Source organism: Sus scrofa, chromosome 2 (assembly GCF_000003025.6).
Source record: "Sus scrofa isolate TJ Tabasco breed Duroc chromosome 2, Sscrofa11.1, whole genome shotgun sequence".
Classification (NCBI taxonomy): domain Eukaryota; kingdom Metazoa; phylum Chordata; class Mammalia; order Artiodactyla; family Suidae; genus Sus; species Sus scrofa.
This window is the reverse complement of record NC_010444.4, coordinates 45,183,870-45,211,265: the sequence shown is the minus strand read 5'-3', so window position 1 is coordinate 45,211,265 and position 27,396 is coordinate 45,183,870. Positions and strand designations below refer to the sequence as shown.

The window sequence follows — 27,396 nt, the reverse complement described above, 5'->3', positions numbered from 1 at the left end:
GAGCCACCTTCATGTGGCTTGTAGATTATTAGAGAAATAGATGTTAATCAAGGACTCAAACAAATGCTTATAAAATTAAAAGAGAACTAAAGTGTCTGAAGGGAGAGGGATGGATATATGAGAACACATACAGGAGGAAACTGCCATGGTGAAATAGGACAAGGAAAGCTTTTCAATGAGGAGGAGTGAGCTGAGATGAAGAAAAGGAAGGAAGGAAGGAGGAAGAAAGAAGGGAAAGAAGAAGGAAATAGCAATCAACTGGGCTTTGGCTGGAGAATACGCAAGACCAAAGTAGCCAAGTGCAGAAAGCAAGGAGGGAGATGGAAGAGTATGAGGGTAGAGAGGTAGGAAAGCAGGGACTCGACTCTCTTAGGGATTTCAGTCCTGATTCTGGAAACAATGAAAAGCTATTGAGTTGTTCTAGGGAAGGAGATTATATGTGTGTTTTTAGAAGACCGTTCTTGTTTGCAGTATAGAGATCACTCTGGTTTGGAAGACAAGAAAAGGTATACAAAGGCCAGTTCGGATGATTTTGTATTAGCTCAGATTAAAAATTGTGTAGCTTAGTCTACAACAGTAGTAGGGATACTAGGGATGGTAGTAGGAATTCAAGAGACATTTGGAAGATTACATGGATGGCATTTGGACATGAAGAGCAAATAGAAGGAATAACCAAGGATGACTCCCAGCATTTCTGACTTGAACAGTAAGAGTAGGACCAGGTTAGAGAGAAGATAAGTTCATTGTTGATGAGGTGGATTTGAGGCATGTTTCATCCAAGAGTGAATGCAAGTAAAAGACAGAAGTTTGGAGATACATGCCTAGAGCTCAGAGAAATGGCCAAGTCTGGAAGCATAAACTTGTGAATCCTCCACATATAGGTAGCAATTAAAGCTGTAAGTTGAACGAGATAACCTACAGAGAGGGAATAAAGTCAAAACAGGAGAGGGCTTAGGACTGAGCTTTGAGCAGTTACAAATTTAAAGGCCAGTAGAGGAGGTTGAGCAGCCAAAGAATGTAGTGAAAGTGGACAGGAAAGTTGAGGTGGGGAGAGGGCAGAAGGGAACAAAGAAGCCTTTGGAGGAGAGCACTTCAAGAAGAAGGGCTACATAGTATCTATTAGATTAAGCACTGCAGAAGCCCTGATGGCCTTAGCTAGAACCAGTGTAATAATGTGATGCACACCTAAAACACAAGGGATGGGGTTGAAAATGAGTAGGAGGTGAAATGAAGACAGTTAGTATAGCCAGCTCATTTAAGTTGTTTGATTGTTACAGAGAAAGGAGATATAACACCATAACTGGAGAGGTATGAAGAGTTAAATGAAGACCTCCTAATTTTTAAACAGGATAGACTCAGATGTGCTTTCAAGAGCAATGGGAATGATTCATTTGGGACCAAAGTTGAAGTTTGGAGAATCTGGAGGAGAGAAAAGAGGTAGTTGTTAGAGTCAGGAAGAGGGATGTGAACCCAGCAGAGATAAAAGAGAAGACTCTTCTGTTATAACAGGAATGAAGGAGGAGAGGGTGGATACAAATGGGAAAATGAAGAAGTTTATATCTGATGACTTCTGGTTTTCTTCTGTGAAGTAAAAGACAAGGTAATACAATAAGAGTGAAAGACGAGAGATTAAAGGTTGGGAGTTTGGAGAGACTGGAGATTTTTAAATCATGGTTGTTGACAGTGGAAAGGTAATGGTTTTCCAGATACATATGGCACTGAACCACGGCAGGGTTGTTGAGGCCAGGGGTCAATTAATATAGGAGACAATTGTCCCATCACATGACTTTGTCCAGCAACACTGAGCTGCATATGTGAGAGGCTGGGATTTTTGTCACATCAGGAGGATGAAATGACTGAGAAGCAAGGGAGTTTTTAGAGCATGCATATCCCATATGAAAAAATGAAGATCCACAAAGAGATAACACAATGTTGATAAAGAAGAGCAATAAATGAGGACTTGAACTTATGGATATGAAAATATATTATAGTGCTATGGTGGTGGTGGTGGATACCAGAATGGAAGTTTCAATAACAACACAAGTGTTTGGGAACCTAGTATAGGATTTAGTTGAATAAATGCCCCATTCACCTGTGAAAGTCTCAGTTTTGCCTATTGTCTCAGAATAATTATTAATAACTTTTTTTTTCATTTTTGTTTGGACAGTAAAATTTATCTGACAAAGTTGGCATCACCAGCTGTGGGAAAGATAGATTAAATGGTCTTAAAAGTAGCTCACAGCATGGACTTCCAGCTTCTAGGCTCACTTTTAAGAAGTTTAGAAATTACCACTCTATCCTAACAAGTAAAATGCTGAGCAAACTGAAAAATCGAGAGTTCTCTTGAGATCCATCAGAGAAGTGAGGTCATAGAGCAAATTACTACCCCCCAAATTGGAGAGGCAGACAGTAAGATGCAGAGAATCACAGCTTACTAGAGCAGAGTAGGAAAGTCTAAACCATTACTGACGGATTTTCTGGAGGCTCAGTGTGGGCAACTCTGAGAGCTAAAAACCCCAGAGGCCCCCAGCCATTGGTGGGGAGGGGGAAACTTTTGTGAGTTTCACCTCCAGAAGCTCTACCAGGTCCTCATGGTGAATATCAGAGAGAAATCCCTTTGTGCTTCTGACAAGGGGAGGAGAAAGGGAATGATTTTTAAATACACCAGAGCATTTTATTCTTCTTAATGAGGCCTGCCCTCAGGAGGAACTATTTTATCAGAGCCTAACCTGCTGAACTTTTATCATAGCCTAACCTATCTGGGGAAAGGGAAATACCCTCCAGCCACCCAGTCCCACCTAAAGGGTAGGGAAAAACTGAGAAGCACATGTGAAATTCTCAGTCCAGGGTTTCAAGTCGCCAAAAGGCCAAGACCTAACCATAAGGCCTAATCACAAGATATAAGGGTCCTATGCAACACTTCCTCTCCCTGACACCTTACCAATGCATACTTTGGAGATATTGTTGCTTCAGTTCCAGACCACTGAGTAAAGCAAAGATTGCAATAAATTTGGTCACATGAAATTTTTGTTTTCCCAGGGCCTATGAAAGTTATGTTTATTCTGTACTCTATTGTGTGAAGTAGCATAATGTCTAAAAAACCAGTACATACCTTAATTAAAAAATTCTTTACTATTTAAGGAGTTCCCATCGTGACTCAGCCATAACGAACCCAGCAAGGGTCCAATGAGGACACAGGTTCGATCCCTGGCTTCACTCAGTGGGTTAAGGATCCAGCATTGCCATGAGCTGTGGTGTAGGTCACAGTCGCAGCTCAGATCTGGCATGGCTGTGGCATAGTAGGCCGGCAACTGCAGCTCTGATTAGACCGCTATGCCATGGGTGTGGCCCTACAGAGACAAAAAAAAAAAAAAAAAAAAAAAAACACTTTAACTCTTTAAAAATGTTAACTATCCTCTGATAATGCAGGGTGGCCACAAACTTTTAATTTCTTTCTTTTTTTATTGTTATTTCCCCAATACAATTTTTTTTTTTTTTTTTTACTGTACAACATGGTGACCCAGTTACACATACATGTATACATTCTTTTTGCCTGTGAATTACAATAAAGTGAGGTACGTCTGCATGTTACAAAAGACCTGTTTACCTCAGGTCCTTCTACCCAGCACATCATGCCTTCCTTGCAACAAAAAATTAAAAGGCAAAAAACACATTTGAAGAGATGGGGAAAGCATCAGAACCAGGCATGGCAGGGATGCTGGAATTATTAGACCAGAAATTTAAAATAATAATGATTAATATGCTAAGGGCACTAATGCATAAAGCAGACATCATGCAAAAACAATAGACAATGTAGGTTGCAAGATGGAAATACTAAGGAAAAACCAAAAAGAAATGCTAGAGATCAAAAACCTTGTAGCAGAAATGAAGAATGCTTCAAAGGGCGTAGTAATAAACTGGATACAGCTGAGGAATCTCTGAGCTTGAGGATATGTCAACAAAAATTTGTAAAACTGAAAAGAAAAGAAAAAAAAACTGAAAAAAAAAAAAAAAACCCAGAACAGAAGTTCCTGTTGTGGCTCAGCAGGTTAAGAACCAGACTAACATCCATGAGAATGTGGGTTTGATCCCTAGCCTTTCTCAGTGGGTTAAGGATCCAGTATTGCTGAAAGCTGCTGTGTAGGTCACAGATGCAGTCAGATCTGGTGTTGCTATGGCTATGGCAAAGGCTGACAGTTGCACCAGGGATTCAACCCCATCCTAGGGCCTTCCATAAGCCACAGGTGCAGCCTTAAAACAAACAAACAAACAAACAAACAAAAACAAAAGCACAGAATATGCAGGGACTATGGGACAACTGTAAAAGGTATAATATACACATAATGGGAATACCAAGAGAAGAAAGGGAGAAAGTAACAGAAGAAGTATTTGTGACAATAATGACTGAAAATTTCCTCAAATTAATATTACACACCAAACTCCAGATCCAGGAAGCTCAGAGAACACCAAGAAAGATAAATGCCAAAAAAACTATATCTATGCATATCATTTTTACACTGCAGAAAATTAAAGAAAAAAAAATCCTGAAAGAAGCCAGAGGAAAAAAGAACACCTTACCTATAGAAGAACAAAGATAAGAATTATATCCAGCCTCTCAGAAACAATGCAAACAAGAAGAGAGTAGAATGAAATATTTAATGTGATGAGAGAAAAAACAACCAACTTTGAACTCAATACCCTGCGAAATTATTCTTCAAAAGTGAAAGAAATATAGAGAGTCCTTCAAACAAAAATTGAATTTGTCGCCAGTAGACCTGTCTTGCAAGAACTGTTTAAAAAACTCTTTAGAGAGAATAAAAATAATATGGGTCAGAAATTCGGGTCAGAAATTCAGATCTTCATAACGAAAGGAAGAACATTAAAGAAGAAATAAATTTTTATTTTTCTTATCCTTAACTCATCTAACAGATAATGGCTTATTCAAAATAATAATAACAATGTATTATTAGGTTATATATGTTTATGTATAAGTGAAATGATTGACAGCAATGATATAAGGGATAGAAGGAAGAAATTAGGAACATCTTTGAAACAGTATAGTGTTATTCAAAAGTAGACTTGGATTAGTTGTAAATGTATAGTGAAAACTCCAGACAACCATTTAAAAAAGCAAAAAAAAAAAAAAAGTGTAATTGATATTCTAAGAAAGGGAAAAAAATAGGATCATATAAAAGTCTCAACTAGAACCAAAAAAGACAGAAAAAAAAATGTGGAAGGCAGAAATAGGAGCAAAGAACAGGGCAACAGATAGAAAACAGCAACAAATATGGTAAATATTAATCTGCTTATATCAATAGTCACCTTAAACATCAGTGGTCTAATCATATCAATTAAAAGACAGATTGTCAGTGAAAAACAAGACCCTTATATGTTGTTTACAAGAAACTCACTTTAAATATAGAGACACATATAGATTAAAAGAATGATGAGAAAGATATATAATGCTAACACCAATTGAAAGAAAGCAGGAATAGCTATATTAATTTCAGACAGAGCAGAATTTAGAGCGAAGAAAGTTTCAGGAATAAAGAGGGGCATTACATAATGATAAAGGGGTCAGTGCTCCAAGAAGATGTAATAATCCTTGATATGTATGTGCCTAATGACAGTGTCAAAGTATGTGAGCTGAAAACTGATAGAACTACAAGGAGAAATAGATGAATCCACTGTCATAGTTGTAGACTTAAATATCCCTCCATCAGAAATGGACAGATTTAGCAGGCAGAAAATCAGTAAGGACATAGTTCAACTCAACAGCACCATCAATCAATTGGATCTAATTGACGTCTATAGACTATTTCATTCAACAACAACGGATTACACATTCTTCTCAGGCTCACATGCAGTATTCAACAAGACAGATCACATTTTGGGTCATAAAACACACCTTAAAAATTTTAAAAGGATAGAAATCATATAATATCTGCCCTCAAACACAATGGAATTAAACTAACAATTAATAACAGAAAGATAGCTGGAAAATCCCCAAATATTTGGAGGTTAAACAAGACATTTCTAAGCAACACATGGGTCAAAGAAGGAATTTCAAAAGAAATTCTAAAATACTTGGAACTAAATGAAAATGAAAATTCAATGTATCAATTTGATCTTTTCAAAAAAACCAGTTTAGCTTTATTGATTTTCTATATTGATTTCTCTTCCTTTCAATCAATAAAACTAAACTGGTTTTTTGAAAAGATCAGTAAGATTGATATGCCCTTAGCCAGGGTAACTAAGAAAAAGAAGACACTCCAAAAAAAAAAAAAAGGAGTTCCCGTCGTGGCGCAGTGGTTAACGAATCCGACTAGGAACCATGAGGTTGCGGGTTCGGTCCCTGCCCTTGCTCAGTGGGTTAACGATCCAGCGTTGCCGTGAGCTGTGGTGTAGGTTGCAGACGCGGCTCGGATCCCGCGTTGCTGTGGCTCTGGCGTAGGCCGGTGGCTGCAGCTCCAATTCGACCCCTAGCCTGGGAACCTCCATATGCCGCGGGAGCGGCCCAAGAAATAGCAACAATAACAACAACAAAAAAAAGACAAAAGACCAAAAAAAAAAAAAAAAAAAAGAAAAAGAAGACACAAATTACTACTATTAGATATGAAAGATGGGACATCACTACAGGTCCCAAGGATACTAAAGAAATAATAAAGGAGTATTAGGAACAACTCTATGCTCACAAATTTGATAACCTAGATGAAATGGACCAATTTCTTGATAGATGTAATCTGCCAAATCTCACACAATAAGGAATAGACAATATGAATAGGACTGTATCTAAAAAGAAATTGAATCAATAATTAAAATCCTTCCAAAACAGAAAGCACCAGACCCAAATGGATTCACTAGTGAACTCTACCAAACATTTAAGGAAGAAAGTATACCAATTCTCAACTCCCTAACTCATTCTATGAGGCAGCATCACCCTAATACCAAAAGCAGACAAAGATATTTCCAAAAAGGAAAGCTGCAAACCCATACCTCTCATGAACATAGATGCAAAATTCCTTAATAAAACATCAATAAGTCAAATTCAACAATGTATGAAGAGAATAGATGCTATAACCAAGTGGAATTTATCCCAGTCATTCAAGGCCAGTTCGACATTTGAACATCAATTAATGTAATCTATCACATCAATAGGTGAAAGAAGAAAAATCACATGATCATATTAATAGATGCAGAAAAAGCATTTGACAAAATTCAACACCCATTCATGATAAAAACCTCAGCAAACAATGAATAGAGATAAATAGAGAACATACAAAAAACCTACACCTCACATCATAATTACTGGTAAGAAACTTGAATCTTTGCTGCAAAGATCAAGAATGAGGCAAGAATGTCTCATCTCACCACTGCTTTTCGAAATAATACTGGATGTCCTAACTAATGCAACAAGACAAGAAAAGGAAATGAAAAGGTATATAGATTGAAAAAGAAGAAATAAAGCTGACTTTTTTTTTCTTTCAGATGACATTATTGTCTACATAGGAAAATCTTAAAGAATTGTCTAAAAACCTCCTGGAACTAATGAGCAGTTACAACAAAAAATAAATGACTGCCAGAGGTTTGAGAGGAAGGAGGTATAAATAGGCAACGTAGAAAATTTTTAAAGCAGTGAAACTGTTCAATACACTACTACTACTGTAGATACATAATATTATTATATATGTCAGAACTCATAGAATATTTAATACCAAGAGTGAACCCTATTGTTAATTATGGACTTTGGGTGATGATGTGTCAACATAGGTTTACATAGTTTTATCAGTTATAACAAATGTACTGCTCTGATACCTGATGTTGATAATGGGGAGGGTTGTGCATGTGTGGGAACAGAGAGTATGTGGGAACTCCCTGTACTCATGCTTAGTTTTGCTGTGAAGCTAAAACTGCTCTAAAAAATTGTTTACTACTTAAAAAATTAGCTCCCAGTATGGAGAAAATGGAGTTGGATCCCTACTCCATCATATTTAAAAATAAAGTCTTAATGAATTGAAGAACTGAAAGTGAAAATAAAATTATAAAGCTAATGGAAGAAAATATTAGCGAGTATCTTTGTAATCTCAGTTTTTTAGGCAAGAACAAAACACAAACCAAAGAAGAGAAATTGATAAATTTGACTAAATGAACATTATTAAAGAATTCCAAAGATAAGATGAACATATGGATGACAGAAAGATATTTAAAAATGATGAGCAATCATGTCTAGAAAGTCCCACAAAAAAAGAAAAACCCCCCAGTAAAGATTCTGAGTAGGCAGTTCACAAGAGAAACCTGATAAATTTATGAAGAGAGGTTCAAATTTGCTGGTATTAAATGAAAACAAGATACTACTTTATATCCACTGGATTAGAAACAATTAGAAAGTCTAGTTATCACAGGTACAAGGATTTGGGGAAATGGGAACACTTGTATATAGCTTACGGAATAAAAGTAGAGACTGCCATTCCACAGAACAACCTGGCAGTACTTAGTGAAATTGATATGATGAAACCCGCAACCCAACAACCAATCAATCCTATGACGTGGTTTATATTGCTGAGAAACTGTGATGTAGAATCCCAAGCAGAGCGGCATGAGAATTTGCATTACAGTAGTTTTTGTGGGGGCAAAGAGCTGGAAGTCAGCTAAGTGCCTCTCACTGGGAGGATGGATGAGTAAGATGTGGTCTATGTATGCAGTGGAGTACTAGGCATCAGTCAGGAGTGAATTACATTCACATAGAGTAACACTGACATAGCTCAAAAATCATAACATTAAGTGCAAAGAAACATTAATACATTATATATTTTATATAAAATAAACATTATACAAAATAATTCTAGGTAACTTCAAGAAAATCATGTATATGTATATATATTATACATATAGTCAGAAGGGTATATATTAAAAGCTTAGGAGTGAGTGCTGGATAGAGGAGGGAAATGAGAGAAGTATAAAGAATATAAATGAAACATTGTCTTTGCCTTGTCCAGTGATGAAACTATATGATGTGACTTAATTTTTTACTTTCTCTCTTAGGCAAAAAGAGAAACTGAAAACAGGATTTTTGCGTGATTTTTAAGCTATTTTAAGTGTAAAGTTCAATGAGTTTGACAAGCATGTAGCTTTGTGTAGCCACTACCACAATTAAAACTATAGGGTATTTCCATCGCTCTAGAATGTTCCCTCATCCACCTTTGCAGTTAATCAGCTTCCTGCATCCCAGCTACTGTTGTGCTTGTCATTATAGTTTTGCCAGTTCTAGAAGGTCGTATAAATGAAAACATCCAACATATAGACTTTTGACTGGCGTTTTTCACTTCGCGTAGCACTCTTGAGTCATCTGTTTGAATGCATTGCGTGAGTGGCTCATTTCTTTTTATTCTTGAGTAGTAGTCCATTGTATGGAGATTTCCCAGATATCTTTCTGCTTGATTTCTGAATTGATTTTGTTGTAGAGAGAAAAATCTCTCTCTCTTTTTTTTTTCCCCCTTTTTAGGCCCACACCTATGGCATATGGAAGTTCCCTGGCTAGGAGGTATCAGAGCTACAGCTGCCAGCCTACACCACAGCCACAGCAACATGGGACCGAAACACATCTGTGACCCACACCACAGCTCATGGCAATGCTGGATCCTTAACCCACTGAGCAAAGCCAAGGATCAAACCTACATCCTCTTGGATACTAGTTGGTCTCATTACCGCTGAGCCACAACAGGAACTCCTGAGAAAATGTTCTTTATATGATTCCAGTCTTCTAAATGTATTAAGATTTCTCTTATGGCCCCAAATATAATAAGCTAACTTGGTGAATGTTCCACGTGCAATTGAAAACCTTGTATTTTCTATTGTTGTTGAGTGGAACGTTCTATAAATGTCCATCAGTGTTGTTCAGGTTCATTCTGTCCTCACTGATTTCCTATTTACCTGCTTTATCAATTGGTGAGAGAGGAATTGTGAGCTGAGTGTAATTGTGGATTTGTCTATTTATCCTTGCATTTCTATCAGTTTTGCCTCTTGTATTTTGAAATTCTGTTTAGGTGCATATATTAGCATTTTTTTGAAGAATTTTTCCCAAGATAAGTGTTTTTAAAAAAGTAATTCTGTGTCTGCCTGCTTAGATGGATACACAGAGTGGATCCTCATTCATATATACTCTTTTTTTAAGGTAGGATGGAATAGTTGAGGAGAGCCAGGAGGGGGAAGGTGTTGACAATTCTTAAGGCATTCCAAATGGCTGGCCACAGGAGGACCTCAAGTCCAACCCACCTGATTCCCCGCCTCCCACAGCCACACACAGAGCCAGATGTAGCAAGGGCCAGGATGGCAGAGGGGCCTGATGCTTTTAAGTGACTAGGCTTAACTTTGCAATCTGATGATCAGTTTTCATCAGTCTGTGGAGACCTATTTTTATTTTATTTTATTTTTTATATTTATTTTTTAATTTAAAAAAATTTTTATCAAAGTAGAGTTGATTTACAATGTGTCAGTTTCTTCTGTACAGCAAAGTGTCCCAGTCATATATATATATATATCATATATACATACACATTCCCTTTTCATATTAACTTCCATCATAGTCTAAAATAAATGCAATATGAGTATAATGATTTCATTAAGTTTTATTTGAAAATCAAGTGAGTAATACAGACCAAGCACTTAGCTAAGTACCGAGCCTATACTAAACACTCAATAAGTGTCATCTATTAGTATTATTAACACTACTCATGACACAGCTACTACCAGTCAGTCAGAGCTGGCACTTAAGACCATTGGATGGAGATGATTTCTGCCCAAAGGTTCTTTTAGGTCTAAGAGTCTGTGGTTCTACAAGAGGGATAGGCAAGTCCTGGCACCAGACCCAGAAGCAAACAGGGGAAATGCTGAAAACAGGAATGGGAATGGCTAAGCTTTCCTGCAGTGTCATAGGGAAACTTGGGTTAACTTGGGAAAACAAACACCAAAATAAGGCACAAATTAGAAAGGACTAATAAAGAGTACTATAAAGCTAAGTGATTTTATGTACTTTGGTATGCTTCTTTCAAAGGGAGATTTTCTTTTAACATTCTAAATTCGAGTGAAAAAATTGAATCCCAACATCTAGATATATAGTGTTTGCTTTGGATTATCCCTCCCCATCCTCCTTCTGCCCTGAAGTGGGACACAGGTTGTCCTGACATGAGCAAGATCATCACCTAGTGGCCTCTTCCTCAAAGTGCTGACATGAGATCCTGGTTCCAGAGAGCAGAGAAGGTGGGCCAAACACTTGCCCTTATGTTAATTCCACAAGCTTTGCGTGGGACTCAATGCCAGGCACGCCTCTGGTGTCTGGGGATATAGAGCCACTAAGACAAAATGACAGATTTAAAAATAAAATTAAGAAAGTGTCGACACGGAAACTTCCCAAAGTGGCATTGCATTTTAATGTGTTCATTTTCCGCTGGTTTTCCGTAGATCATAGATGAAGAAGAAACACAGTTTATGAGTAATTGTCCAGTTGCGGTCACGGAAAGCACCCCACGGAGGAGGACGCGGATCCAGGTGTTCTGGATAGCGCCACCTGCAGGAACAGGCTGTGTGATTCTAAAGTAAGTGAACGTGCTAACACTACGCTCTCCTTCCCTGTGGTCTTTTGAAGTCTCTGGTGTGCTTGCAAAAGGACGTGGCTTTCCTTGGGCGTCAGACAAGTTGTATCATCTCTCTGCCTTCAGTTATGGCGAGTCTAAAATGGGACTATGGCCCCTCTTTGGTAATGGGATATAAAAAAGGATTTATCACCTGAATCTCTATTTCCTTTCATCGGCTGGTCACTATTTTCCTAGATAATGATCCTATAGCTGGTTAAAAAAATGATGACCCAAATGAGGATAATTTTTGGCTTCCTGCATCTTGAATTTGAAACCCAGTATCCTTAAACTGTGCTAGGCTGACCTGAGACTCTTGACCACAGGCTCTGCTTTTTAGAATCCTATCTTCCTCCTCCTTCCATCAAAATTGCCCTCTTTTATCAATTACTATAAGGCCTTTTGATCTTCTTTTTTGGTGAGTTACAACAGATGATAAGGGGTATGAGCCAGCTAGTGGTTTTCCTCTGAAAGGTAGCATTGTCTCAAAACTGTGTTTCCAAAGTTGTATGTCTTAGAATGATGTTAAGGAAGATGTAAATAGGTGGGTAGGAAATCAGTTTCTGTGGTTAAATAAGTTTGGCAAATGCTGTATACTGTATCCCTTTCTTGCAGATTCACAACATATATTAGCATATTGAAGACTTTGCAAAGTCCTGCCAAAATGAAATCTGTTTAACTTGATTTCACCCAGCATTTCCCAAACCTGACTTCAAAGCGCCTTTTTTTTTCTTTTTGCTGAGACATCTATTAACATTCAGCAGTTTGAAAAAATGTATCTATTTTAACACATTTAAAGGCTATATGAACTGATGCTAGGAATTTTAGGATTTTAGACAAGCAGACGTACATGGGTAGATAGGCAGAACCAATGCCAGCATCCAAGAAGCTGTTTTTCCTAGAGGTAAGGTCTAGGAAACTTCCCAACCACCTTCCACTTCTTTAAATCCCTGAAGATTTTGTTTATGTATTTCATTCATTTGTCTGAATCTCTGGCAGGTGGACATTTCAACAGACCTATAGCTGTGGTTAACTACCTCTCTGCCCTGAGGAGAGGCTGATAAGGAGAAACTCCACCTATGTTCTCCAGTCCTGCAGCTTCTGGACCCAGCTGGGTTTAACTTACAGGGAAAAAAAGCCTGTAGAGATCTCTGGAAGCCTCTGTCCATTGTCCAGACTCAGCCTTGTCTTTGCCTGGCTTCTCTTTGCTGCCATCAATCTGGACATCATTTTTTTTTTCTTAGTTTAATGCAAGCTGAGCATCCTTCCTCAGATTCCATGAGAAGTTTGGCTTCTGGTGTTACTTTAAAAAAAATAGAATTTTAAAAAATGAGACCTTATATAAAAATTCCAATATATAACATGAAAGTAGTATCTCATTGCAATGTGGGAGAAGACCTTGTAGAAATAAATGAAGATCACTAAAACATGCTCTTTATTCAGAGCTTGCTATATAGCAAGGATGTCAACTGCCATCACTAATATTTGGCAGAGACTTAAAGACAGGCAGAGGAGTAGGAAAGCTTTATAGCGGGGGGAAAAAGGGGGAGGATTGCAGGTACATTCTGATTGGAGGTTGTTGGCCCCGGGAAAAACGAAAGTGGGCTAACTAGAAATGGAACATCTACTGTGATTGGTTTGGAGAGCATATTTGACTTTCTCTGATTGGTCCTGATTTGGGAACAGAGGAGACAGTGGGGGCAAGAATTAAAGAGCTGGCCTCCTTGACCAGGTCCTAACCATCCTGGGATGATGGCTACAGAGATTATGATTTGGCTTCCCAGGCCATTTACTGCAGAGGTTGGGGATCAGAGTTCTGTTGTTATTGTCATATACAACCTGGCCACAGTCCATTGGTATATTCAGTTTCTCAGCCTGGAGACTGAGTTCTCAGTTTGGCTTTCCAGTACCCACACGCCTGTCTATGGCAGCCCTATCACTCTGCAGAGCCTGGAGCTCTCCTGCATCAGATCTCCGTGATGTGTCTTCCTGCTCTAAAAACCCTTATCCCTCTGGCATAGATCTCTGGTTTTCTTTGATTTATTGTTCCCACAAACCAGAAGCATTTGATCTTGCTGGTGGAAGCCAGAAAGGCAGCTCTTGTTTACCTATTAACAATGAACATATGTGAACATATGTTTAACCATTAACAATGAGCAAATGTGGCTTGTTCAGTCACTCATTCTTTCAGCAAATGTAACTGAGCTGCTATTTGCCCAGGAGTCCAGGATATATAGGCAACCGAGGTTAAGATCTTGCCCCTCAAGGTTCTCACAGGCTAAATGGAAGAGAAAGAATCAACCAGTATTTTCTATCATCCAGGAACACAGCTGCACATCTAGCTGGCTTTATCTGATTTAATCTTCACGGCAAACTTTCCTCTTTTATGCAAGAGAAGACAGGTCCCAGTGAATTAGGCAAGTTTCTTGATGTCATATCGATTTAACTCTAAAGCTCCATGTTCTTCCTTTCTTTTGTCTTTTTCTGAAGGAATTAAATATAAACTACAACTATCCACTAAGGAAATCATTTTATAGGTAAAATGTAAATATGTTCCTATTATGAAATTTCAAAAATAGAGAAAATAGTAAAATACAAAATATAGAAAAAGTGAAAAATCCCTGACATTTCTTCCAATAAACCTCAGAGTCTTCTATCCAAAAGTAGCAATGCATATTCATTTGGTGTCTATTCATTAGACTTTTATCTGTGCGTTTATATGTATATAAGTAAACATATAAGTACACTTTACACAAATGGTTTCATGGTCTACATGATGTACTGACTTGACTTAGTTTTCCCTAAATAAAATGTATTAAGAGATATTTCCAGTCAGAACATATGGATCTATGGTTCTTTAAAAACATTGCATTGAATCTACTATGCTAATGGCTTAGTTATTCCACAGTTGGTGGACATTTAGATTGTTTCCACTTTTTTGCTATTATAAGTAATGCTATGATAAACATCTTTATACATGCCTCTTTGAGCAAATATGCAAGTTTTTATCCCTGATAACTGCCAAGAAGTGGGATCATAAAGGATGCACATTTATAATTTTAATAGACACTGCCAGATCCTCCTCCAAAAACCTTGCCAACCTAAACACTCTCCCTGACTGTGAACAAGAGAGCCTGTTTCCTTACTTGCTCAACAATTCTTGATGTTTATCATTCTTTAAAGTTCTGCCAATCTGATAGTTAATAACGGTATCTCGTGGTAATTTATATTTTCCTGATTACTGGTAATATTAAGAATCTTCTAAAATATATGGAGTTCCCATTGTGGTGCAGTGGAAATGAATCTGACTAGGAACCATGAGGTTGCTGGTTTGATCCCTGGCCTCGCTCAGTGTGTTAAGTATCCAGCGTTGCTATGGCTGTGGTGTAGGCCAGCAGCTATAGCTCCGATTTGCCCCCTAGCTTGGGAACCTCCATATGCTGTGGGTGAGGCCCTAAAAGACAAAAAAAAAAAAAAAAAGAATTTTCTCAAATATATATTCCATTTCAGTTTCCTTTTATAAATGGCCCATTCATATTCTTGTGCATTTTTCTAATAATATTTCTTTTTAAAAATTGATGTTTATATATTTCCATATATTTATATGTAAAATATATTTATATTGTATATTATATGTATAAAATACACTTATATTATGTATTTTATAAACATATGTAAATATATGTTTATATACTTGATATATTTTATGTTTAAAGTTCATCCTTACATAGTGCAGATAGTAATACTTTATTATAAATTTCAAGTACTTCTTTCTACCTTTCTTTTAACTTGCTTATGAGTATCTAATCATCCAGAATTTGAAATTTTGATTTTAATCAAACATATCCATACTTTCTCTTATGAATTTTCATTTGTATCTTATCTAAAAATAAACTTCCTCAACCCAAGGTTATAAATATATTTCCATATCGTTAATATTCTTATAGATTTAAAAACAAATTTAGGCCTTTAATCTTCCTGGAATTTAATTTTTTGAACAATATGGTATCAATAAGCCTCAACAGAAAATAGATGGTATGCTCAATATGAGGTGCCAAAGGGTCAGTTTAATTAGGGGATTATTTACAATGGTACAGCCAAAAAAAAAAAAAAATTAGGAAACGAATCCAACTAGGTTGTAGGTTCTATCCCTGGTCTTGCTCAGTGGGTTAAGGATCCAGTGTTGCTGTGAGCTGTGGTATAGGTCACAGACGTGGCTTGGATCCTGATTCGACCCCTAGCCTGGGAACCTCCATATGCCATGAGTGTGGCCCCAAAAAGTGGAAAAACAACAGCAACAACAACGTGTTACCAAAATAACAATGAGAGAAGCCTTTAACATCCCTGCCTGAAGGGGCACTGGGAGGGTACAGAGGACAGGGAAGAGAAGACCACCATCTCCCAGAACTGAGACCTTTAGTTAAGGGAAGCTACTAGCCTGAGGTGACCCCTCAGTGACCCCACCTTGATTCCCTGTCAGTTCACCCTTTTGACCTTGACTCCAACCATGAGGACAGCGAAGCCCATTGAGTCCACCCAGGCTCTCCTTTCCCTCAAAGATGGAAAGATGGAGGAGGGAGCTGGAGGGGCAGACCAAAGCTGTCCAGAACAGATGGGAAATCAAAATCTACCTGTTTTTATCAAAATGGCTAGTTGTTCCACATCCATTTATCAAAGAGCTTGTCCTTTTCCCAGTTGTATGAAATGCTACTTTATCAAATAAAATTTTTATATAGATATGTTCTTTTCTGTGAATCTTTTTATCTATTCCTGCACAAAACCCATACCATTTTATAGCATAATTTTCTTTTATGTTTTGATAGCAAGTCACCGCTCATTAATCTTCTGGTTCCAAATGTTTACGGTCATTCAAGCAGATTCATATTTCCAGACAAATCACAGAAAAAGTTTGCTGTGTTCAATGAAAAACTTATATTAGGATTTTGGATGGTGTTACAAACCCTTATGTTTTCAAATTGTAGCATCCCTACAGTACATTTTTCCAGTTAGAAATATAGAATATCTGGAGTTCCCATTATGACTCAGCAGTTAACGAACCCAACTAGCATCCATGAGGATGCAGGTTCGATCCCTGGCCTCGCTCCATGGGTTAAGGATCTGGCGTTGCCATGAGCTGTGGTGTAGGTTGCAGACATGGCTTGAATCTTGCATTGCTGTGGCTGTGGTGTAGGCTGGCAGCTACAGCTCCGATTGGACCCCTAGTCTGGGAACCTCCATGTGCTGCAGGGGTGGCCCCAAAAAGACAAAAAAAAAAAAAAGAAAAAGAAAAAGAAAGAAATATAGAATATCTCCTGGTCACATCTTTTGTCGTCTTCAGGAAAGTAATGTAATTTTTCTTCGTTGAGATTGCACATTCTTGTGCAGCTTTTTTTCCTCACAGGTATTTTATAATTTTATTGCTTTTGTGAATGGGCTCTTTTTTTCCTTTTAAACTTTCTAATCATTGATTTGCATTTAGGAAACCTATTGATTCTTGAACCTCGAGTTTGAGCTTAGACACTGCTGAACTCTCTTGATAGTTCTCTTATTTTTTCATTCTTTTGGAAATAATGAATAAATATACTTTTGCTTCTTTTTCCTGTTTTAGTTTATTATCTATCACCTCTAGTACAATATTAAATAGTAGCATCCAAGCTTCTTCCTGGTTTTAATGGGAATACTATTGTAGCTCACTTTTAAGTCTAAAAAGAAGTATGGATTTAAAATTGATGACTTGAATCAATTTGAGAAACACCCTTTATCTGGCTGAGGAAATTTCCTTCTTTTTCATGTGGAAGGTGATATTGGGGAAACCAACCAGCCGACCAGTATTCCACGAGTACCTACTGTGTGCTCAGAGTAGACCAGCACTGCGAAGGCTAAGAGTATACACAAGGATCCTAACTTTTAAGACACTTTCATGAAGTTTAGTTGTGGTGTAAATTAAAATATGTGTGCCAGGAATTCCCTTCATGGCTCAGTGGTTAATGAACCTGACTAGGAACCATGAGGATGAGGGTTCGATCCCTGGCCTCGCTTAGTGGGTTAAGGATCTGACATTGCTGTGAACTGTTGTGTAGGTCACAGACGTGGCTCGGATCCCACGCTGCTGTGGCTATGGTGTAGGCCAGCAGCTGCAGCTCCAGTTCAGACCCTAGCCTGGGAACTTCCACATGCCGTGGGTCTGGCCCTAAAAAGCAAAAAAATAAAAATAAAATAATGTGTGCCAAATTTAGCAAATCCAAGACAGACATGAACTGGGGACAAATTAAACATGGTTAGTCAGAAAGTAAATAAATGACTAATGTAATAATGGGAGCACCAGAATTTAGAAATGTTAGTTATATCTTGAAGTCAGTAGTAGGATTTGTATAAGTTGACAGACGGGCAGAGTTTACTCCAGGTGAAGGGAGTGGAAAGTGAAAACTGAAGTGAGAACTTGAAGGTGAGAATAAATAGGGCAGCCCTGGGAGAGTCACCAGACAGACTTGGTGAGGTTAGAAGGTCTTTGGGGGGCAAAATCCATTGCTAAATCATGGAGTTTCTCCAATGTGAAAATGAAGAGGTTGAACTTGACTCCGGAGGAAAAAGGGAGCCACTGCTGGGTCTTAAACTGTGGACTGATATGCTGGAAGGATGGTTGTTAAAAAGTTCCTAAGTATGCTTAAGTCTGGCAGCAAATTCAGGAAAAGTGAGCAAGCAGGTACTAACTTTGTTGCAGAGCCCTTACCTGCAAAAATGGGCATTTGTGTTGCCATGTTTAGGTAATTTTCCTGGGAGAAGGTACCCCAGTGTGTAAGCTGCAGAGTCTGCTGAATGTCTGTAGAAAACAGCTCTGAAGCCCACTCCACTGGTTTTGTTCCTTGGCCCGGGAGGACAGGAAAGGGAAGCACACAGCAATTATGACTTTCCTTTGAGCACAAACCTGACACCATTTCTGCTTTCCACTTGAATGCAAAGATTTGAACATTTCTAAATTACAGGTTTTCCAGGCAGCCCTCCTTGTAGCCTTCTCCTTACAAATGAATGACCCGGCACTTAAAGTTTCCCTGGCATGCTACAGGGCTGCAAAACTGTTACAGCAAAGTGATGACTGATTAAAAGAAAAAGATCCTCTGTGAATAGGATAGATGTTTTCAGATCCAGCAAAGGGAACTGATAAAAGTTCTGTCCCTTGAAGTGAGCCTCTCTTTCTATATAATATATATTTATTTCTAGATTTATGATACCCACTTGTAACTCCCTGGGGGTGGTCTGAGATGTGGGTTGCCTTACTCCAGAGGAGACAGTCACTCAGTGAACCATTTGGGAAATTGACCTTATGAATCAATGATTGATTATAGGCAGTAATAATGCCTTGTAGCCAAACCCTGCTCTAGCTACTTTATAAATACTTGTTTAATCCTTAGAGAAACCCTATGAAATAGATACTAAAGAGGATGCTAAAGCACAGAGAGGTATTTTTTGTTTGTTTGTTTGTTTGTTTTTGTCTTTGTCTTTTTAGGGCTGTTCCTGCAGCATATGGAGGTTTCCAGGCTAGGGGTTGAATCAGAGCTACACTTGCCAGCCCACACCACAGCCACAGCAACACCAGATCTGAGCAGCATCTGCAACCTATACCACAGCTCGCGGCAATGCCTACTGAATGAGGCCAGGGATTGAACCTGCCTCTTGGTGTATACTAGTCTGATTCGTTTCCACCGAGCCACAAGGGGAACTCCATAGAGAGGTTAACTAACTTACTCAAGGTCATGGAGTAAGTGACAGAGCTGGGATTTAAGCAGAAGCATCTGGGCTCTGGAGCCTGTGACCTTAATACTGCATTCTACCATCTCAGATGGGCGCCACTGGGTCAAGTTCAACTGCAGCTTCTCCCTCATCCCTAACATCATTAGTTGCCAGATCTGTTTCTTCCTTCTCTCCCTTGCTTTACATTCACTGCCTTATCCACAGACCCTTCTTGCCTCATTATTGCAGGAACCTCCTACTGCTCACCCCTGCCCTCTGATCCTGCCTCATTCTAGTATGAGAATTGCTGTCCTCTTATGCAGCTTAGTCATACCATCTACCTAACAAACTCTCCATCACCTTCTACATAAAGTCCGGAATTGTGATCAGAGCATTAAGTCTCACCATGTCCTTTTCCAGAGTCCCTGACCAGCCTCTTCTGTGGAATCTCTCCATGACACCTTTCTTCAGCCATTTTTATCTGTTCATTCTCTTGGTAACATTTATTGAGTGCCTTCTGTATGCAGACACTGGGGACTCAGAGGCTATCTCTGAGGATGGCACAGTCTAGAGGTGAAACACAAAACAAATCAGGTCCATCTGTATGGTTCATTTGCATTTGTGAAATCCAAAAAGCTCTAAAATCCAAAAGATGTTTTCTTAACTCATTTAGGGCCCCCCAAACCTTCCTTGAACTGAATTGAAGTTATTTATGATCCTTTTTTTTTCAAGTTTTATTGAAGTAGAGTTGATATGTTGTGTTAATTTCTGCCATACAGCAAAGTGACTCAGTTATCCATACATATTCTTTTTCATATTCTTTTCCATTATGGTTTATCACAGGATATTGAATATAGTTCCTCATGCTGTATAGTAGGACCTTGTTCTTTAGCCGTTCTATATATTATAGTTTGCCTCTACTAATCTTCCAGTCCTTCCCTCCCCGACCCTTCTCCCCCTTGGCAACCACGAATCTGTTCTCTGTATCTGTGAGTCTGTTTTTGTCTCATAGATATGCTGATTTGTGTCATATTTTAGATTGTGTAAGTGATATCATGTGGTATTTGTTTTTCTCTGTTTAACTTAATTCACTTAGCATGATAATCTCTAGGTCCATCCATGTTGCTGCAAATGGCATTATTGGATTCTTTTTAATGGTTGAGTAATGTTCCTCTGTGTGTGTGTGTGTATGTGTATGTACCACAGCTTCTTTATCCATTCATCGGCAGGTGGACATTTAGGTGGTTCCTAAGTCTTGGCTATTGTAAATACTGTGGCTGTGACCATAGGACAGCATATATCTTCACAAATTACAGTTTTGTCTGGATTTATGCTCAGGAGTGGGATTCCTGGATAATATGGCAACTTTATTTTTAGTTTTTTGAGGAAACTCTGCACCATATTCCATAGTGGCTGCACCAATTTACATTCCCATCAACAGTGTAGGAGAGTTCCCTTTTCTCCACACCCTTTCCAGCATTCATAATTTGTAGACTTTTTAATGATGGCCATTCTGACCAGTGTGAAATAGTACCTCATCGCTTTTTTTTTTTTTTTTTTTTTTTGTCTTTTTGCTATTTCTTGGGCCGCTCCCGTGGCATATGGAGGTTCCTAGGCTAGGGGTCGAATCAGAGCTGTAGCCACCGGCCTATGCCAGAGCCACAGCTACACGGCAACGCTGGATCCTTAACCCACTGAGCAAGGGCAGGGACCGAACCCACAACCTCATGGTTCCTAATCAGATTCGTTAACCACTGCGCCACGATGGGAACTCCCCTCATTGTATTTTTTATTTGCATCTCTAATAATTAGCAATGATGAGCATCTTTTCATGTGCCTATTGGCAATCTGAATGTCTTCTTCGGAGAAAAGTCTGTCTAGGTCTTCTGACCATTTTTCAATTGGGTTGTTTAATTTTATTGGAAAATAGTTGATTACAGCGTTATGTTTGTTTCATGTGTATAGCAAAGTGAATCAGTTATATATACATATTTTTCAGATTCTTTTCCCATGTAGGTTATTACACAATACTGAGTAGTTTCCTGTGCTGTACAGTAGGTCCTTGTCAGTTATCAGTGTTGTTTGTTTTTTCTTATTGAATTGTTTGAGCTGTTTGTATATTTTAGAAATTAAGCCCTTGTCTGTAATATCATTTGCAAATAATTTTTCCCAGTTTGTAGATTGTCTTTTCACTTTGTTTATGGTTTCCTTTGCTGAACAAAAGCTTGTAAATTTGATTAGGTCCTATTTGTTTATTTTTGCTTTTACTTCTATTGCCTTGGGAGACTGACCTAAGAAAACAATGGTATGGTATGTTATGGCCCTAAAAAGACAAAAAAGAAAGGAGTTCCCATCAAGGCTCAGCAGAAACAAATCTGACTGGCATCCATGGGGACACAGGTTTGATCCCTGGCCTTGCTCAGTGGTTTAAGAATCTGGCCGTGAGCTGTGGTATATATAGGTCACAGATGTGGCTCAGACCTGATATTGCTGTGGCTGTGGTGTAGGCCTGTGGCTGCAGCTCCAATTCCACCCCTAGACTGGGAACCTTCATGTGCCATGATTGCGGCCCTAAAAAGACAAAAAAAAAAAGAAAAGAAAAGAAAGAAAACAGTGGTATGATTTATATCAGAGAATATTTTGCCTGTGTTGTCTTCTAGGAGTTTTATGGTATCTTGTTTTAAGACTTTAACCCATTTTCAGTTTGTTTTTCTACACAACATGAGAGTGTGCTCTAACTTCATTGATTTACATGTGGCTATCCAACTTTCCCAACACCACTTGCTGAAGAGACTGTCTTTTTCCCATTGTATATTCTTGTCTCCTTTGTCAAAAATTAATTGTCTATAAGTGTGTGGTTTATTTCTGGACTCTCTATTCTGTTCTCTTGATCCATATACTTGTTTTTGTGCCAATACCATGCTATTTTGATTACTGCAGCTTTGTAGTATTGTCTGAAGTCTGGGAGGGTTACACCCCCTGCTTTGTTCTTTTTCCTCAGGATTGCTTTGGCAATTCTGGGTCTTTTATGCTTCCATATAGATCTTAGAATTATTTATTCTTTTTTTAAAAAAAATTTAATATAGTTGATTTACAATGTCCTACCAATTTCTGCTGTATAGCAAAGTGACCCAAACATACATGCATATATATATATATATATATATATATATATATATATACACATTTTTTTCTCACATTATCCTCCATCATGTTCCATCACAAGTGATTAGATGTAGTTCCTTGTGCTATACAACAGGATCTCATTGCTTATCCATTCCAGATGCAATAGTTTGCATCTACTAAGCCCATACTCCTAGTCCCTCTCACTCCCTCCCCCTTGGCAACCACAAGTTTGCTCTCCATGTCCATGAGTTTGTTTTTTTCTATAGATAGGTTCATTTGTGTCATATATTAGATTCAAGATTTAAGTGATACCATATGGTATTGGTCTTTCTCTTTCTGACTTACTTATTATGGGAATCCCTAGTTATATCCATGTTGCTGCAAATGGCATTATTTTGTGCTTTTTATGGCTGAGTAGTATTCCACTGTGTATGTATACCTACATGTTCTTCATCTACTTGTCTGTCAATGGATATTTAGGTTGTTTCCATGTCTTGGCTATTGTGAGTTGTGCTGTCATGAACATAGGGGTGCATGTATCTTTTTCAGTGAAAGTTTTGCTCGGATATCGGTTCAGGAGTGGGATTGCTGGATAATATGGTAGTTCTCTATTTAGTTTTCTGAGGAACCTCCATATTGTTTTCCATAGTGGTTGTACCAATTTATATTCCCACCAACAGTTCAGGACTATTCCCTTTTCTCCACATCCTCTTTAGCATTTGTTATTTGATGACTTGTTAGTGATAGCCATTCTGACAGACGTGAAGTGGTGCCTCAAGGCAGTTTCAATTTGTATTTCTCTAATAATGAGTGATGTTGAGCATTTTTTCATGTGCTTGTTGGCCACCTGTTTGTATATTTTAGAGATTAAGCCCTTGTCACTTACATCATTTGCAACTATTTTATACCATTACATAGGTTGTCTTTTTTTTTAAGTGGATTCCATTGCTGTGCAAAAGTTTTAAGTTTGATTAGGTCCCATTGGTTTATTTTTGCTGTTGCTTTGGGAGAGTGCCTTAAGAAAAAATTTGTACTTTTGACATCAGAGAATGTTTTGCCTATGTTCTCTAGGAGTTTTATGATGTCCTGTCTTATGTTTAAGTCTTTAAGCCATCTTGAGTTTATTTTTGTGCGTTGTCTGAGGGTGTTTTCTAGTTTCATTGATTTACATGCAGCTGTCCAGTTTTGCCAGCACCACTTAGTGAAGAGACTGTCTTTTCCCCATTTTATAATCTTGCCTCCTTTCTTGAAGATTAAATGACCATAGGTGTCTGGGTTTATTTCTGGGTTCTCTGTTCTGTTCCATTTGTCTATATATCTGTTTTTGTACCAGTGTCACACTGTCTTGATTACTGTAGCTTTGTGATATTGTCTGAATTCTGGGAGAGTCATGCCTCCTGCTTGTTTTTTGGTTTTTGGTTTTTAGTTTTGTTGTTGGCTTGTTTCCCCCCACCCCCCAGGATTGCTGTAACAATTCTGGGTCTTTTATGGTTCTATGTAAATTTTTGGATTGTTTGTTCTTATTATGTGAAAAATGCCATAGGGATTTCATTGAATCTGTGGATTGCTTTGGGTGGTGTGGCTATTTAACAATATTCTTCCAATCCAGGAGCATGGAATATCTTTCCATTTCTTCGAATCATCATTAATTTCCTTGATTAATGTTTTATTGTTCGCAGCATATAAGTCTTTCATGTCCTTAATTAGGTTTTTTCCTAGGTATTTAATTTTTGGGGGTGTAATTTTAAAAGGTATTGTATTTTTATATTCCTTTTCTAATATTTGATTATTAGTGTACAGAAATGCAGCTAATTTCTGAATGTTAATCTTGTATCCTGCTACTTTCCTGAATTCATTGATCAGTCAAGTAGTGTTTGTGTGGGGTTCTTAGGGTTTTCTATATATAGTATTATATCATCTGAATAGAGTGGCAATTTTGCCTCTTCTCTTCCAATTTGGTTACTTTTATTTCTTTTGTTTGTCTGATTGCTGTGGCCAGGACTTCCAATACTATGTTGAATAAAAGTGGTGAGAGTGGGCATCCTTATCTTGTTTCAGCTTTTAGTGGGAAGGCTTTCAGCTTTTCTCCATTGAGTATTATATTTGCTGTGGGTTTATCATAAATGGCTTTTATTATGTTAAGGTATGTTCACTCTGTACCCACTTTGGTAAGAGTTTTTATCATGAATAGATGTTGGATTTTGTCAGATGCTTTTTCTGCATCTATTGAGATGATCATGTGGTGTTTGTTAATGTGGTGCATGACATTGATTGATTTGCATCAACCATCCTTGGGCACCTGGGATGAATCCCACTCGATTGTGGTGTATAATCTTTTTTATATGTTCTTGGATTCTATCAGCTAAAACTTTATTGAGAATTTTTGTGTCTCTATTGATCAAAGGTATTGGCCTATAATTTTCTTTTTTGGTAGTATCTTTGTCTGGTTTTGGTATTAGTGTGATGGTGGCATGATAGAAGTTCTTTGTGAGTGTTCCTTCTTCAACCTTTTGAAAAAGTTTAAGAACAGTAGGTATAAGTTCATTGTATACCTGGTAAGATTTGCCTGTGAAGCCATCTGGTTCTGGACTTTTGTTTGGAGGGAGTGTTTTTATTACATACTCAATTTCATTTCTAGTGATTGGTTTGTTCAATTGATCTGTTTCTTCTTGATTCAGTTTCGGAAGGTTGTATGTCTCTAGAAAGTTGTCCATTTCTTCTAGGTTGTCGCATTTGTTGGCATGTAGTTGTTCATAGTATTCTCATGGTTTTTTGTATTTCTGCAGTATCTGTTGAGATATCTCCTTTTTCTTATTTTGCTTATTTGAGTTCTTTCTCTCCTCTTCTTGGTGAGTCTGGCCAAAGCTTCATCAATTTTGTTTATCTTTAAGAAAAAGCTCTTGGTTTTATTGATTGTTTAATGTCTATCTTATTGGTTTCCTTTCTGATCTTTATGATTTCCTTTCTTCTGCCGACTTTAGGTTTTGTTTGTTCTTCTTGTTCTAATTTACTTAGGTGGTAGGTTAAGTTGTTGAATTGAGATTTTTCTTCTGTTTTTACTTTTAGATCTGTGTGCTGGCTTATTTAAGTGATTGCTTTCCAGTTGTGATTTCCTCCATCCCATTTTTTCTAACTTTCTTTTAAATTAGAGGAGCCCTTTCAGCATTTCTTTTAGAAGGGATTTAGTATTCCTGTACTCTTAGTTTTTGTTTGTTGGAGAATTTCTCCTTCTAGTTCAAATGATATTCTTGCTGGGTAGAGAATTCTAGGCTGAAAACTTTTCCCTTTAGAACTTCAAATATATCTTGCCACTCTTTTTTGACCTGTAGTCTTTCTGTAGAGAAATCAGCTGATAACCTTGTGGGGGTTCCCTTATAATTAATTCTTTGTTTTTCTCTCACTGCCTTTAGAATCTTCTCTTTATCTTTACCTTTTGCCATTTTTATTATAATATGTCTTGGCATGGGTCTGTTTGGGTTCAACTGTTTGGAGCCCTCTGTGCTTCATGTATCTTGGTATCTGTTTCCTTTAGATTTGGAAAGTTTCCAGCCAAAATTTCTTTAAAGGCGTTTTCAATCCACTTTTCTTCTTCTCCTTCTGGAATCCCTATTATGTGTAGAATGGCCCTCTTTATATTATCCTATAGATCTCTTATATTGCTTTCATGTTTTTTCATTTGGTTTTTTGTCTGCTGATTGGGTGATTTCCATTATTCTATCTTGCAAGTCACTAATTCATTCCTTTGAATTATTCATTTTGCTCCTCAGTGCCATTAATTCTTCTTGTATCTCTACAAATGAATTTTATAATTTTTCTTGGCTCCTCCTTATATTTTCTAGTTCCTTTCTAAAGTAATCTGCACTACTGTTCATATCCACTCTTAATTCATTCAGTACTTTCACTATCTCCTTTTTGAACTCAGTATCTGTTGGACTGAAGAAGTCTATTTCATCGTTTGCTCCTTCAGGTGAATTCTCCTGTTCTTTTAACTGGGAATAGTTCCTGAGCTTTTTCATTTTGCTTATATGTTCCTTATTCTGTGAGTTTAGGGGAACCAACTACTGTAGTCTTAGAGTGCTATTTATATGCAAGGTGCCCCTGGGTATTTTGTGAGGGCTTACTATTTATTTTTAGGGTGCTGTGCATGCTTCCAGGGAAATGGAGTCAATGGGCAGGGCTGGTAGCCAGTGCCTGGTTGCTGGGCCCTTGACAATGGCAAGGACCCATAGGAAGGTGGCACAGACTGCTCCTAGTTTCAGGGCCCTGAGAAGTAACAGTGATCTTTAGGCAAGGGTAGACAATACCCAGAGCATTTGGCGGTGGCAGCAGCAGGGCATGTGCATTCCCAGGGGAGTTAGAGAAACAACAAGTGGTGCTGGGTTGCTGTGCCCTGCTGTGTGCCAACCACTGAGGTGACTGCATCCACAGGTGGTACCTGTTCATGGAGCCCTAGTGGTGATGTGTCACACTTACCACTGGTGCCTGAGAAGACTGCTCTGGTTTGTCCCTGCCATCTGTAGACCACATAAGAGGCATTCTATCACCCCTAGACTTCACAAGTGGTACCTTACCACCTGTAGCCTATGCCAGAGACACACTGCCCTCCGCAAGCCCACAAGTGCACAGGGAAAGAGATTCCTATGGTGATCTGCACCTCCTCCCCTCGCCCTCCCCAACAATGGCACCTTGCTTCTCCCATGGGCCTGGACCTCATCCCCAGGTCCCTCGGCTGTGGCGCTTCACTCCCCAGCCCATGGTGCACCACTCCCTAATCCCTCCGGCTGTCTCCACACAGCCAACCCTAGTCCTCTCTCTGGAACTGACCTCCAGAGCCTGAGTCAGCCCTGCCCCTGAGTCTCAGGCTGTGGTGTCAAGAGGCAGTGGTACCAATGGTCTGTGCAGCTCTCTCTCTGCT

The 27,396-nt window shown here is 38.3% G+C and overlaps 1 protein-coding gene across 1 annotated transcript in view; it reads left to right on the top strand.

The window, feature by feature from the left end:
• The window catches only part of SPON1 (spondin 1), a 331,696-nt gene that overhangs the window by 88,412 nt on the left and 215,888 nt on the right, over positions 1-27,396 (top strand). The window contains exon 3 of the mRNA XM_003122966.6: positions 11,458-11,591. Within this exon, the coding sequence (XP_003123014.4) occupies positions 11,458-11,591 (134 nt within the window). The remainder of the gene's footprint in view (positions 1-11,457; positions 11,592-27,396) is intronic.